Genomic DNA, 15879 nt, shown 5'->3' on the forward strand with positions numbered 1-15879 from the left:
TGCACTCTAGATGGTAAAACAAACCACTAGAATATATTAGTAGCCTGTGCAAGTGCCCTAGTAAACAGAGCCCACATTTTGCTCCCTAGAAAGTAAAAATACCCTCTTTGTAACCCTTTGACAATCACAATAACCAGAGTGCCTAAATAACAATACGTGCCCACTTAACATTTAATAATATTCCTAGTCTCCCCCATCTACAGCTCCTCTACACAGTATGATGCTCCCCTATACACAGTATAATGTCCCCACAAAGTATACTGACCCCTTAGTAGTCCCCAAACTGTTTGATGGCTCTAACACTGTATGATGACCCCCACACTGTATAAAGACCCTGTTAGGTGTTGAGTTCCCACCTCCGCACAGGGGAATCTCGAACCATGTCCTCTGCGGTCTCCCATTCTTCTCCAGCCACAGTGGAACCTGCTCAGCGGAGACGTCGGTCCCAGCATCTGGCTCAAGCTGATACTGTGCGACTGGTTTCTGCTGCCTTTCCAGACTCTGCCTTTGTAGCCAGCACTGATCAGCAAAGAGCAGGCCTTTCTGGGACTAAGTCCTGCTTTTCCCATACTGAGCATGCCCACGGGACAACCTCCCATTGGAGGTCGGGGGTCACATGCTCAGGTCCTGTTGCAGATCCTATTGGACCATCAGGTGGGTCCCGTAGCACTACTGCTATAAAAGGTTCTCATGGCCGCTCGGGCATGCGTTAGTGTAAACTTGATAACGTGTGTGTAGATGTATGACTGTCACTCCTTAATCATTCCCCTTCTTTGTGTTGTTGACTGCTCGCGAATGGTGGATGCTATTTAGCGCCCGACAGTGCTACCTGCACACCTAGCACTCATTACAGTGCCTTTTGCAGTGCCCGCTTATACGGCACCATGCGCAATCAGTGCGCTTTTTTGACAGCCTGTCAGTGTAGGGTGGGAATTCTCGCTTGGACTCAGCATCTGACTCAGGGCGTCCTCAGGCGCGGGCTCAAAAGCCACCGAGGGTCAGAGCGAGTCCAATCACCAGTTTAGTGGGGGTGATTCATAGGGATCCCACTAGTGTATTTTAGCTGCACCCTGTGACTGCTAACAGGGCGCAGCGTATATTGACGACTCTGTGAAGCAACAGAGTTTGCTTCCATTCACCCTGGGTGAGGTCTAAACCCACGAGTGAGCAAGCATCCATCCGCCATTACTCAGCAGCAGGTGTCATCTCTGCACGGTGGACCCTGGACTGCGAACACACCTCATATTCTCTATTATCATTATTTGGTGTGTTCCGCCAGTCCTAACAGACCCCACATTATCTACCAAACTGTATGATGGCCCCTTTATTGTAATCCCCACACTGTATAATGGCCCCCTAAATAGCCTCCATATAGTATAATGCACCCCATAGGCCTCCATATAGTATGCTGCATTCCACATAGGCCTCTATATAGTCCTACATATAGTATAATACATTCCCAATAGGCCTGTATATAGTACAATGCATTCCCTATAGGACTATGTATACTATAAGCGCTGCGGAATATGTTGGCGCTATATAAATAAAATTATTATTATATATAGATTATGATTATTATTATATTTACACTCCCCATAGGCCTCTATATAGTATAAAGCAATGTCTGTAGGCCTCCATATATAGTATAATGCACTCCCCATAGGCCTTCATATAGTATAATGCAATCCTCATAGGCCTCCATATAGTATAATTCACTCCCCATAAGCTTCTATATAGTACATGAACCCCCTAGGCCTCTATATAGTATTATATACTCCCCATAGTCCTCCATACAGTATAATGCACTGCCCATAAAAAAAATACAATACCCACCTCTCCTCCTCGTTTCTCCTGTTGCTCCCAGTGCCCACTCATCTCAGCACAGCAGGCACCATGTACTGGCTTCATCGCTCCTCATGTCAGTGTCTTCGTCATTGACGTCAGACATGGAGGGGGAATGATGAGAGAGGGAGACGTGTCTCAACATTGCTTTCAACTGTATCGACATCCAGCCGGAACAGTTGAGCTCGCAATGATGATCAAGGGCCCCATAGCGGCCAGGTGACAGTTCAGGGAGCTCATGGGCCGCATAGCGACCAGGTGGCAGTGCAGGGAGATTGAGTCTCCTTGCTCGCCCACAAAGTGTAACTGTATGTTTGCGCACGGTGATACAGTAACAGTAGCATAGCTCCAGGTTGGCTCCTCTGTCTACATGTGTTGTTTCCTGAAACAATAGGACGTTAGAGTCTAAATTAGCCTTTAGGGTCAGTGAGAAGATTGCAATATTTCTTTTTTTTAATGAAGGTTGTGACATGTAAAAATTTTTCCAAAAAAGTACAAAATTTTACATAAATATCTCATGTAAACACTAAGTCATTTTCAGATAACTCATTCCCTTCAAGGCGTTTTACCCCAGAATTCTGTCCCTTAGTGTACGAACATGTTTTTGCCTTGTATTGATGGTAAAAGTCAATGTGGTTATACTCAGTACTTACAATTTTGTTTAACTGTAAAAGGGCTGTCCAAAATAGTAATTCTTTAAAGAAATTTAATGAGTATCTGAATATTTGTAATGATAAATAATAGTCATGTAGCAGAACATGAGTTTTGCTTAAATGTTGAAATATATTTTGTGTAGAAATATGGTTGACAAATGTAGTGCTTGGAAAAAATGAGGCACACTGTGCTGTCCACTAGCTCAAAAAGGCTACCTTAAACAGACTTGGCACAAGCCACTCTGTCTGGCAGATTCCAGAGCAACTCTGATACACAAGGATCTGGCTTTATAACAGGATCCAGTGGATTGCTACCATGGTAGGGCTGCCATCTAGAAGTGCGAGCATGATGTAGGAATGGTCACCAGGCAAAGTCAAAGCCAAGAGGTTACATCAGGAACAGAATCATAAAACAACAGGGTAGTCAACTATCAAGCCAACATTAAAGAATGGGAATAATCAGGATAATCAAGACAAAACACAGGATCACAACACAGACGTCTGAACCAGGATAGCAGAACTATTGACTGGCAGTGGGAGATGGCTCTCAAGGGTTTATACAGAACAGGCCTACCCAGTTCTGACAACAGAATGAAACCAAATCAACAAGATTAACCTTGTAGCTTCTGGACTGGCCAGAGCTACAAGTCCAAGGAATAAAATCAAGCATCACCTGCAACCAAGGCTGTGGAGTCGGTAAGCCAAACCTCCCACTCCAACTCTTCAATTTCCCTGACTCCGACTCCCAACTCCGACTCCCTCATACATGGTTCATGTTTGTAAGAGATACATTTACTATAGTAAAATGGTAGCATCAGGCTTTTCACCACCATTAGGATACAATAATCAAGCTATTTACTTACCTTAATCCTGTTTTCCTGTTTGCTTTAGCAGTTCAGAGATGAGTGCAGGCATTCCTTCTCAGTGCCTCTGATCTGTAGAGGAGGAGCTTCACTACTGAGCATGTACATAAAGTGCAGCACAGATTTATCTCAGCTAAAAACCTAGATCCTTAGTTAAGGAATAGAACAGACATTTATAAGACATTTCATAGCTTTCCCAAATCCTTATAAAAAAAAATGTTCAGCACATCCTGCATTGAACTACTGTACCCAATTTATTATATATATTAGGAGTCTGTCCATTTTCTACCGACTCCAACACCACCAAAATGGACACTAAATCCGACTCTCATACCTTAACTCTGACTCCACAGCATTGCCTACAACAACGCTGTGCTGCCATGTAGCAGTGGAAGCAGAAACCGGCACAGATGTTTTCAGTTTACTTTTCTTTGTATAGCAGCCTATCAAAAATGACCGATTGCTCTCTAGATGTACTGTTTCCATATTCTCTGTATGGTCACATTATTAGACACACCTGCCATTTCACAATTTAAGTTTATCTACATTGTAGTTAGGCATATGTCCTTAGAGTGCAGCATAAAACCAAATGAGTAATGGTCAGGGAAATGTTTTCTTAGCACCACCTGGGTTTGCCGATAACTGGGAATGAACTTATCTAAGCATTTTAGCCAAGTTCATCCCTTCGTGACAGCTCGTGATACCTTATTTTGAAAGAACACTGTCACCAGGACAATATACCATTCCACCAGGGTCGACTAGTCATGAATTGGTTCCAGAACCATGTCGGCGAGTTATCCGTACTTACCTGTCCCTCACAGTTTTAAGAGCATAATTCTTAGGATATCACTGGGAAGAACTGTTTAAAGAAAGTCAGTATCTTCATCTAATTAGTGGTAACGGCAAGATGCAATATTCCTGCAGCACAATTTCAACACCTACTGTTATCAATGTCTTTACAAATTTCTGTGAGTCTTAAGGTCAAAGGAGGTCAAAGGATGTCAAATGTGCAATGAGATGGATGCCTCTAATAAAGTGGCCATTCAGTGTATTGTTTACTGTTGTTATAATACTGATCTTGCAGGTAAAGTTCACATAAAAAAGTATTACATGGTGTTCTTTTCTTTACTTGTGTCATTTTAAGCACTTCTAACAAATTGTACTTATGCATACTGTGTTTGTAGGACAAAGAAATAAATGATAAAGAGGATCTTCCGGATTTCACTGTTAGCTCCATATCACACGAGTTCATGGCGGAACCTTTTGACAAAGGATTTAAAAGATTTGGTGATTTTCAATATACCTCAGATGATGATGACGATGATGATGAAAAGAAAGTTGGCAATGAGAATGTAAAAAGTGAGACATACACTAGAGAGCTGACCGCTCAGAAGAAGTCAGCTGAAGATGACACTGATTCCAAGGAGGAGATAGAGCTTCAGCACTGGGTACAGGAAAGCTATGCCCAGGATGACAGATCTTTCGAAGAAGAACCGAAGAAAATAGGACATGAACTAGAATTGCAAGTGAAGTCTTCCAACAGTGACAAGTATGGTTACATTGTAACACAAAAGACGTAAGTGTTTTACATTGAATAATTTAACGCTCTTATTAAATGTGGGTCGTAAACTCATTAAGTGTATTATAGCATATATTGGTCTGTGTACGTTTCTACATCAAGTGAAATAAGATTGCTTGATTAAAAATGTAGTAGTTTTCAATAAGCTGATCCAAAAAAATAACTACGGTAGGTGACAGTTTTTATCCACAGCCTGTCTTTTTCCACTACTTTGGTATGTGTCTATGGCAATCTGTAAGGGCTGGGACTTAAATGCCTCCGTATCAATGGAAGATAGACCAAGTCAAATATGGAAGATAAGAGGTACAATTACTAGGCATTCAAAGAATTTAAAGTGTTTGTGCTATCTAGCAAATGGAAATAGAGTAGCCGTTCAAAGTTAGATTTATCAATAGAGATGTAATAAGTACGGGTGTGCGATGTAGGAGATATCTAAGTAGTCAGCAGGAGGATAATCAAAGTGGGTAGTTATAAGTCACAATAGTTCACATCAAGACCATGTTAAGTAAAATCACAGTTATAACTGGTACTGACTCTGGTTTATGTAGAGCATATTGATCTCTGATTGCTTGGGCGTGGTAAGTTCATTACACCTGCCAGTGTATATAAGAGAGGATAAGGCAGGTATTCTATGGAGAGACATTCTTTGTAGCTGCCCACCCCTCTGGCCGTAAGATGAGGATCAAATCAGATGACCTCTTCTACTAACTCAGAATTGCCCTGACAACATTGATTCTTTCTGTGTATCTCTATGACTTTAGAGTGCAAAAATAATTTTCTTCTTCCACCAGCTTGGAAAAACATTTGCATATGATGGGGTACAGGGATTCCCCATAGCAGTACCCCTGAGTTTCTATCCAGATTACATTTCAACAGATGCAAAATAGATTTTCTGCATATAATCGAATCTCCTTGAATATAACAAAACACAGTATATTATTACTTCTAGTAAATGAATATAATTATTTTACATGTGTGGTAGTTACAGAGGATTCTGGCTCAGCCTCTCATAGAATCATAGAATGTGAATTTTGCATTCTAGTGCATTCCAGTTAGTTTCAAAGGTCTATGGTGTCCCTCGTGTAGGACAAGATACTGGTCACAGCTCCATTTGGAAAGTTTTAAAAAGTGTTCTTACTCTTTTACTCTTAGCAAACATTGTCAGTGGAGAAGTGTCTGCTCTTGCACTGACTGCCATCTGTTAACTTAGAATGAGCAATGGCACCATCTCCTTTATGATACATGGTGGAGTTGCAGCACTTGCACATCTTTGAAGATGTAATCTAATCAAGATTAAATTATCAAATATATATTTCTGCTGTCAATCTGTAGAAAAAAGTATTGTGGTGTTATTCTGGCAGGTCCCAACTTGATGTCACCACTGATTAAGATGAGAATTTTAATGGATGTATAATAAGCCGTGCTGCCTATGAAAATTGAAATGTATCAGGGAACTAGATGTGACGGGTATGTGCTTCTACACCTTTTATTTTCATTACAAGGCCCCTGTTCTGGTTGTAAACTACAAAATATACACAGCAAGGCAAGATTGGTGGACATAATATATTGCATTTGTCCCCTAATGTTAATTCATCTATACCATGACTGTTTGTCGTTGGCCGGTAACACACATCTCTGTTACAACTAACGAGAAGAATAGAAGCTTTACACGTTTCCATCCTTACTTTTGTTTCAAAAGTGACTTTCCAGCCAGCTGCATATAAAGCAGTGTTCAAAGTTTATTATTCACTAGACGGATTGATCACACCCAAGAGACACGGGATTGAAATCCATTATTATAGTCTATGGTGTTGAAATGTCTGCTTCTTTCTGCCAAGCTTCCCTAGGTTAAATGAAATGAGCCATTTTTCCATTCAGTCAGAGGTAAGAATTTCTATCAGGGATGTATCTCAAGCCGTAATGTTTAAATTGACCTTACAACACTTGGAAGGGGTGCAGCAATTTCACCAGGTAATTTTAGCACTATTTTCCTGCATCTTGGCCTAAAATAATTTAATGACTTTTCATCTTCAGCTGGTACAATAATCAGGGGACTAAGCTTGGTATTCGTTGGGGTGATTTGCCATTTTGAGTTATTTTAGTGCTTTCCAAACCATTGAAATAGATGGCTCTTGATTTTACCATTGAGAGAGTCAAATTGATTCTTGCACCCTGAACACTACAGATTTCCATGAGAAAATATAGAAAAAAATAAAAAATGTAAGCTATAACTGGTCACCTTGATCCTTGTTCTTTCAAACACATTTTTTTATATACAGTTTTAGTGTTTTTGTATTGTGAAACCTCATTTTATTACATTTCTTCTCTTTAAACTATAAATGAAAGAACAGAAAAGGCTAATTTCTAAAATAATTAAAATAATAAATATATATAAATGATTGAAAATTGACATAAGATGTATTTTGTATTTGTATTTGAACCTGCATTGTGTCCGAATTTTGTTCTTTAAATGTTGTATTGATTCGATCTATTTCTTCCATATTTGTACAGTAGCTATGTAGTCATCAGTATTTTCCACTTTTTTGTAGCTATAAATATGAATGGATTTTTCCCATCAACTTGTTTGAAGTAACTGGCTGCAGTAATGTTTTTAGTATGGATATATTTAAACATAGGTTGTACTGTACCAAAATAAGTAAAAAGCCAAGGGGGAGGAATACTTTCGCAAGTCACTGTATAGGAGCATGGATCACACAGTTGATGGGGAGAGAAGAACGCTATCACTTTCTCCTGCAATTCAGGTCCACTTAAAAAATAAAGACAATGGTCTCCTTGGGTCTGCACAAAAAGGGGACTATATACAAAGATATTTAATTTGAACCTATTCCTTACAGTCTACCTATAGATTGAATCTATCTCTAGCTATATGCATTTCCCAGAGACCTTTGGTGCATTTTGGAATTGGAGCACAGTAAGCGCCGTACTCTGCAGAACAGAAGTTGCATCATTTTTGGGGAACTGGTTGAAGGAAAAGTCTGCTATGTAAGGCTGACCATACACATTAGATGGCTGTTGGCTGAATAATGTTTTGGTCAATCTTTTGGCTGACAGCCATCTCAGCCGATTCTCCCATACCCAGGAACACTCATTCGGCCGAACGCTCCAGGGTTCTCAAAACGCTGACTGACACGTCAGTGGCTTGTCTCCAGAAGAAAAATGCGATCGGCAATCTGAAATCAGACATTCGCGATCTACAGCACCACCAACTATCAGTCAGTTGGGGCACCCACACACCTTAGACTGTCGGACGGACCTTTCGATTTCGGCAGGTTCTCCTTATGTAAGTCTAATGTGTGTGGCCCTTAGTACTAGAATCAGGCTGTAGATAGCCAAAATCGAATATTTCAGCTTGTTGATATTAGTTGGAGTTTGTGGATAAGAGGTGTGGTGTCAACCGATGCCACACACCCGGTGGGTTAATTAACTTTTTTTTGTACTATAATGTATTCTGTCACTATACACGTGGTCAAAATTGTTCGAACCCCTCTTTTAATGACAGGAAAACCCACAATGGTAACAAAAATAACTTGAATCTGAAAAAAAGTAATAATAAATAAAAGATCTAAAATGAACAAATGAAAGTCAGACATTGCTTTTCAACCATCCTTCCACACAATTTTAAAAAAAATAAAACTCATAAAATAGGCCTGGACGGAAATGATGGTACCCCTGAAAATAATGTGACAAAAGGGACATATTAAATCAAGGTGTGTCCACTAACTAGCATCACAGGTGTCTACAATCTTGGAATCAGTGAGTGGCCTGTGTATAGGGCTACAGATACTCACTGTGCTGTTTGGTGACATGGTGTGTATCACACTCAACATGGACCAGAGGAAGCGAAGAGTTGTCTCAGGAGATTAGAAAGAAAATTATAGGCAAACATGTTAAAGGTAAAAGTTATAAGTTCATCTCCAAGCAGCTTGATGTTCCTGTGACTACAGTTGCACATATTATTTAGAAATTTAAGATCCATGGGACTGTAGCCAACCTCCCTGGACGTGGCCGCAGGAGGAAAATTGATGACAAATCAAAGGGACGGATTATACGAATGTTAACAAAAGATCCCAGAAAAACTTCTAAACTGATTAAAGGTGAACTTCAAGCTCAAGGAACATCAGTGTCAGATCGCACCATCTGTTGCTGTATGAGCTAAAGTGGACTTCGTGGGAGACGACCAAGGAGGACACCATTGTTGAAAAAAAATCATAAAAAAGCCAGACTGGAATTTGCCAAACATGTTGACAAGCCACAAAGACAAAGCTTCTGGGAGAATGTCCTATGGACAGATGAGACAAAAATGGAACTTTTTGGCAAGGCACATCAGTTCTATGTTCACAGACGGAAAAATGAAGCACATCAAGAAAAGAACACTGTCCCTACTGTAAAACATGGAGGAGGCTGTTATGTTCTGGGACTGCTTTGCTGCATCAGGCACAGGGTGTCTAGAATCTGTGCAGGGTACAAGGAAATCTCAAGACTATCAAGGGATTCTAGAGAGAAATGTGCTGCCCAGTGTCTGAAAGTTTGGTCTCAGTCACAGGTCATGGGTTTTGCAACAGGATAATGACCCAAAACACCCAAGAATGGCTAAGAGGAAAACATTGGACTATTCTGAATTGGCCTTCTATGAGCCCTGACCTAAATCCTATTGAGCACCTTTGGAAAGAGCTGAAACATGCTGTCTGGAAAAGGCAATTTTCAAACATGAGACAACTGGAGCAGTTTGCTCTTGAGGAGTGGGCAAAAATACCTGTCGAGAGGTGCAGAAGTCTCATTAACAGTTACAGGAATCATTTGATTGCAGTGATTGCCTCCAAAGGTTGTGCAACAAAATATTAAGTTAAGGGTACCATTATTTCTGTCCAGGCCTATATCATGAGTTTTATTTTATTTTTTTTTTATTCTGTGGAAGCATGGTTGAAAAGCAATGTCTCACTTTCATTTGTTCATTTTCATAGATTTTTTATTTATTATTACTTTTGTCAGATTCAAGTTATTTCTGTGACCATTGTGGGTTTTTCTGTCATTAAACGAGGGGTACCAACAATTTTGACCACGTGTGTACACATTTACCTATTTGTCACCATTTGGAGAGATACAGGGGGATACAGGGAACAATTGTTCCAATTGCATTTATTGAACCATTGCTTTATGTTATCTTATGATGAAAAGCTGAATGTTCTATTCCCAAATGAAAATGGATTTTTGGTCTTTAGACAGTAAGGACACATATACTGTATAACGCTGTTATCAAGCCCACAGTGGGAATCGCAATTTGCGATTAACAGAGTAGATGCATCCTGCTGTAGGAAATAAATTGTAAAGTTTCATAATGGCATTTGTCTGGTAACTAAGCACGGAAACATTGTCTTGCAATTAATTTGGTAAATAAAATGTAAAAATGATTTGCCATGCTTAATGTATTTCAGTGTACTATTTATTAAAGTGTTTTTGGCTGATAAATAATTATGTTCAACTCTCTGCACAAGTAAACTCCATAAACTAGGCAATGACATGGAGTTCAATGAAATCTGCCTTTTTATAAGTCTAATTGCAAACAAATGTGCCAACACCATAAATTAGCATAGAACTTGGGCACCAAGGGAGAGCGGAAGATGGGGGCCATAGACAGATACTTTCCCAACCGGTAAATCCCTGCCCCAGTGGGCTACTTTATTGATCAATGGATTGTGTAGTAGGCTTACATACAATATACATATAAAAAAAGTTGTTGTTTTTCCACGCCTTGGGTATGTGCACCTGTTCAGTATTTGCAACAGATTTTTCTGCTGCAAGTACTGTAGTGTTTTGCAGGAAAAACTGCAAAAATAAGCACATTTTTGCTGTATTTTTTGTGCGTTTTTTATTTGTTGCCCAACCTTATTCACTTGAATGGGTAAAAAATGCTGGAAATATTCTGAAAGAATTGACATGCTGCCGATTTGAAACTGCTTCAAACTTGCAAGGAAAAAATATGCACCATGTATAGGAGATTTCAGAGAACTCAATCACTTTGCTGGTACAACAGAGTTTTGCGGAAAAAAAAGTGGTAAAAATTTGGCAACAATGTAATATGTGAACAAGCCCTTAAGCTATTTCATTAAAAAATGTATCTATTTAATATGAAAAGACGACACCTCCATCAGCTCACCGGATTGAGAAATGAGGAACGAGGGCGCGGTGCGCCAAGAATTTAGGCTGGTTTCCTGAGCAATGGAGCCATGAATGAAAAGAGGAAAGAGGAAAATTCAGCAACCGCAAGAAAGAAATCTAAAATATCATATTTATTATAGAATATTAAAAAATAGGAAAAAGAAGAATTAAAAATATTTGTTAATGCTAAACATCAACATCAAATTTCAAGCTCTTAGTATTGCAAATCTCGAAATGCGTCAATGTTTTGCTCTAATATGTATTTTTAATTCTTCTTTTCCCTATTTTTCAATATTCTATAATAAAGATGATGTGTTAGATTTTATTCTTGTTGATGCTGGCTTTTCCTCTTTCTTCCTTTTCCTCCTTTCATAGATCTATTTAATATATTTGGCACTGACTGATGCCATGGCCTGCCTCTAACAGATGCCATCCCTTGACCAACCATCACCTATAAACTCCCATGTAACTTTCATTTTTGTGCCGTATTTGTAACTTAATTTAAAAGAAGTTAAGAGTAGAAACTAAACTGTAGTAGTGCCTAAACTAAGAGGAAGAGCCTCCATTTCAGGCTGATATCTACTAAGCGCAGGATTTGTTCAACACTCCGTTCCAACTCTCTGACCCTCTGTTAGTCTTGGCCCCTTGTCCACACAGTACAAGCACAGCAGTAGTGTCATTGAACACTGTGTGCAATGCCAGCATTACCTCCAGTACAGTTGGTCAGTGAACATGTGTCAGAGACTGTAGGCTCCAAGAGTCTACCGCGACAGACTTGTTGCTAGACACTCCATGACACTGGCCTTCGCCCTTTAACCAATGTGGATGGATCTGGTATTACAATGGATTTCTTACTTTGAATGGCTGCTGGCTGGAGGAGGGAATTAGAGGCAAAAGAAGTCAAGAAACTCGGATCAGAACCAGGAGGACAGTGAAGGTACAAGATCAGAAGAACAAAAGAATGGTAAGGAAAGGCGCTGCGGAATTCAAACAAGCAGCACAGGAGCAGATAGCACAGGGAGGGACTGAACCAGAGAAGATAAACTTTTAACTGACAGTGAGTCACAGGTTCAGGGGCTTAAATAGAAGAAAGTCCCATCCAGGGCTCCCAGAAAGGAAACAAAAATTAATCTCATAGCTCCCTGACTGAGCAACACCAAAGTCTCAGGAATTAAAGACTTAATAGGACTGCCCCATTGCCGCGCACGGACCAAAATGGAAACAGAGGTCATAGGTACTAGCTTGGATATTACAGTGAGTGACTGTGCATGTGTCTGTATATGTTTGTGTGTGATTGTGTCTGTTTTATTTTTGTATGTATGTGTGTATGTATGTGGTTGTGTGTGTGTGTGTTTTTGTGTGTATATGTGCGAGTCACTCAGTCTTATCTCGTGTCCTCTAAGAGAGGAGAAAATGTGGCATAGCAGCAGAGACAAACATAAAACAAAGCCAATTGAGAGCAGGAACAAGTCATCTGAGACACACGAGGTTGGCAGCTACCTAGGCAAGGTTTGGTGACATCGCAGGTGCAGCTGTTAATAGGTAACAAGAGACAATTGCTTGGAGCTGATGAGCTCAGGGCACTACGCTGACTGTTTAGGCTATTTCTGTGGGATATCTTGCATATTCTGACTTAAGTTAAAATCCACATATAGTGAATGTTATGTGTGGCAGCCATGCTTTTGGGTAGCAGATGGGCAGATCATACCATACCAGCACAACCCGTTCCATTGACATCGGCCTAGCTTCAGGCACAAGGCTCTCTATTATTGAGTTTTGCAGGATATCTAGAGGGGAGCACACATGATCTTACTGTATGTACAAAGCCCCTGTTGCACCATGGTGACTGTAATGTGTCTCATTCTTGCCTTGAGATAGAAGATAGACACATCATCATAGGTATTGCTATTGACAGCCCCAAGCACAGGTCTCTCTTTTTTTTCATAAAGCCCTGAAGAGTCCATTGTATGAGTTACCGGGTGGTCCCCAAGTACTTTTTTACTTGTAAAATTACCAACACAGCAGGTACTCTCCCTCTCCAGGTCCTGCACTAGCTGATCACATAACCACTGCAAAAAATCACTAAGCCCACCAGCTCCTGTCATCTCCCTTGGTAAAGCTTGTGAGCTCAATGACTGACTGCAGAGGTGATGTGAGCTATAGTCGGGACATCACCGCTGCAACTGAAACATAGAAACCACAACAGCAGCGGAGTACCAGCACCAGGGAGGGTGAGCACTTCCCTGTTTATTATTGAGCATTTTGGAACCACTTTTTTTTAAAGTAGAAACCCTTTTAACCGTAGCTCTCAAGATGTTGCAGGGCTCTAAACATAGTAAAAAGAGCACAATCACAAATGGGGGAAAATAAGTGTATATATTTATAGACAATATTGGACAATAAATATGATTTTGTACAATTTTTATTATTATTATTATTATTATTTATTTATTTTTAGAGTACCGTTGATTAACTAGTGCTGTACATGAGAAGGGGTTACATATAAAATACAAATAAATTGCAATGAACAAACTAACATTGACAGACTGGTGCAGAAGGGAGAAGGCCCTGCCCTTCTGGGCTTAAGGCCCCGTCTCACATAGCGAGATCGCTAGCGAGATCGCTGCTGAGTCACAAGTTTTGTGACGCAACAGCGACCTCAGTAGCGATCTCGCTATGTGTGACACGTACCAGCGATCAGGCCCCTGCTGCGAGATCGCTGGTCGTGTCGGAATGGCCTGGACCTTTTTTTGGTCGTTGAGGCCCCGCTGACATCGCTGAATCGGTGTGTGTGACACCGATCCAGCGATGTCTTCACTGGTAACCAGGGTAAACATCGGGTTACTAAGCGCAGGGCCGCGCTTAGTAACCCGATGTTTACCCTGGTTACCAGCGTAAATGTAAAAAAAAACAAACAGTACATACTCACCATCTGTTGCCCGTCAGGTCCCTTGGCGTCTGCTTCCTGCTCTGACTGAGCCGCCGTAAAGTGAGAGCACAGCAGTGACGTCACCGCTGCGCTCTGCTCTCACTGTACGGCGCTCAGTCAGTGTGGGAAGCAGACGCCAAGGGACCTGACGGGCAACAGATGGTGAGTATGTACTGTTTGTTTTTTTTTACATTTACGCTGGTAACCAGGGTAAACATCGGGTTACTAAGCGCGGCCCTGCGCTTAGTAACCCGATGTTTACCCTGGTTACCCGGGTGCTGCATGGGGACTTCGGCATCGTTGAAGACAGTTTCAACGATGCCGAAGTCGTTCCCCTGATCGTTGGTCGCTGGAGAGAGCTGTCTGTGTGACAGCTCCCCAGCGACCACACAACGACTAAACAGCGACGCTGCAGCGATCAGCATCGTTGTCTGTATCGCTGCAGCGTCGCTGTGTGAGACGGGGCCTTTACAGTCTACAGAATAATGGGGAAGGAGACAGGTTTTTGTACCAGAATCAGCACCTCTATTGACAGTCTACTGTCTGTGATATATTACTCTTTTCAGTTTGTATGTTTTTTTTACTTAATGGACAAATTCTTTAATTTTGGGTGCTTTGTGATCCTAGGGCATTATTTTGAGGCTGTGATGAGGGTGTGGTATCTACAATGGGGCATAGTACAGGTATATGGCGGAAAAGGTTTTTCCTGTCTGTGGTTTTTTGGTAAAGTTGTGTATAACAATTTTCAATGGGTGTTGGCAGCCCTGCCAGTGGCACAAGAGTAATAGAGTCCCAAATACCAGTAATGGCTTTGATCACAGTAACTTTGGATGGTGAAGGATAAATTTGTCTCTGGAGGTCATCTGTGACGGCCGTGGTTCCATAGAGTTTTCAGCATAATACTATGAAATGGGAAAGCGAATATTTGATCTCAAGCTCTAACTATTTTAAATGTCATGCTCCCTTTGAGGATGTTTGGAGTCAGAGGACATGTTACTATACTTTATAAGACATATTTTTTTATTCTTTGAATTAGAAATAGCCATAAAACACTAATGCGGCTCTGATACCTTAAGAAGACTCCTAATATGCACTTCAATTAAGACAATAGGCAGGATTCCAGAGGGTGCCTTAATTACTTTTCATGTAAATATCAATTTCAATTTGTAAGAAATTTCTATGAAAAAAAAAATATATTATATAAATTAAATACCATACAATTGTTGTAAGAAGCAAGTGAAAACATATTTAGTGATGAGCAAATATACTCGTTACTCGAGATTTCCCGAGCACGCTCGGGTGACCTCCAAGTATTTGTAAGTGCTTGGAGATTTAGTTTTCATCACGGCAGCTGAATGATTTACATCTGTTAGCCAGCATGAGTACATGTGGGGGTTGCCTGGTTTCTAGGGAATCCCCACATGTAATCAAGCTGGCTAATAGCTGTAAATCATTCAGCTGCCGCAATGAAAACTAAATCTCCGAGCACTAACAAATACTCGGAGGACACCTGAGCGTGCTCGGGAAATCTTGAGTAACGAGTATATTCGCTCATCACTAATTATATTCTATACTTGACAACATTTTCATTTCCAGGGATTGCAATTAAAAAAGAGGACATTTTGATCTTAAAAAAACATAATTTTTAATTTCAGTTGTAAGCTTTTATTTACCGTATTTATTTTTTAAATACAAGTAAAATGTCTCCACGTTAAGAATTTCCACTAATTTACAATGTGTACACAATAATGTATCCCAATGTCCGTTGCCTCGTTCTTGCTTTTTATGAGTCTACGTTGTTTGTGCACATTGGCTAATCCTATATCTAATTTGTAT

The 15879-nt window shown here is 40.4% G+C and overlaps 1 protein-coding gene across 1 annotated transcript in view; it reads left to right on the forward strand.

Annotated features, from left to right (window-relative positions):
- The window catches only part of PTPRN2 (protein tyrosine phosphatase receptor type N2), a 1208901-nt gene that overhangs the window by 399296 nt on the left and 793726 nt on the right, over nucleotides 1-15879 (forward strand). The window contains exon 9 of the mRNA XM_077268574.1: nucleotides 4543-4934. Coding sequence (XP_077124689.1) covers nucleotides 4543-4934 — 392 coding nt within the window. The remainder of the gene's footprint in view (nucleotides 1-4542; nucleotides 4935-15879) is intronic.

Source organism: Ranitomeya variabilis, chromosome 6, assembly GCF_051348905.1.
Source record: "Ranitomeya variabilis isolate aRanVar5 chromosome 6, aRanVar5.hap1, whole genome shotgun sequence".
Taxonomy (NCBI): Eukaryota; Metazoa; Chordata; class Amphibia; order Anura; family Dendrobatidae; genus Ranitomeya; species Ranitomeya variabilis.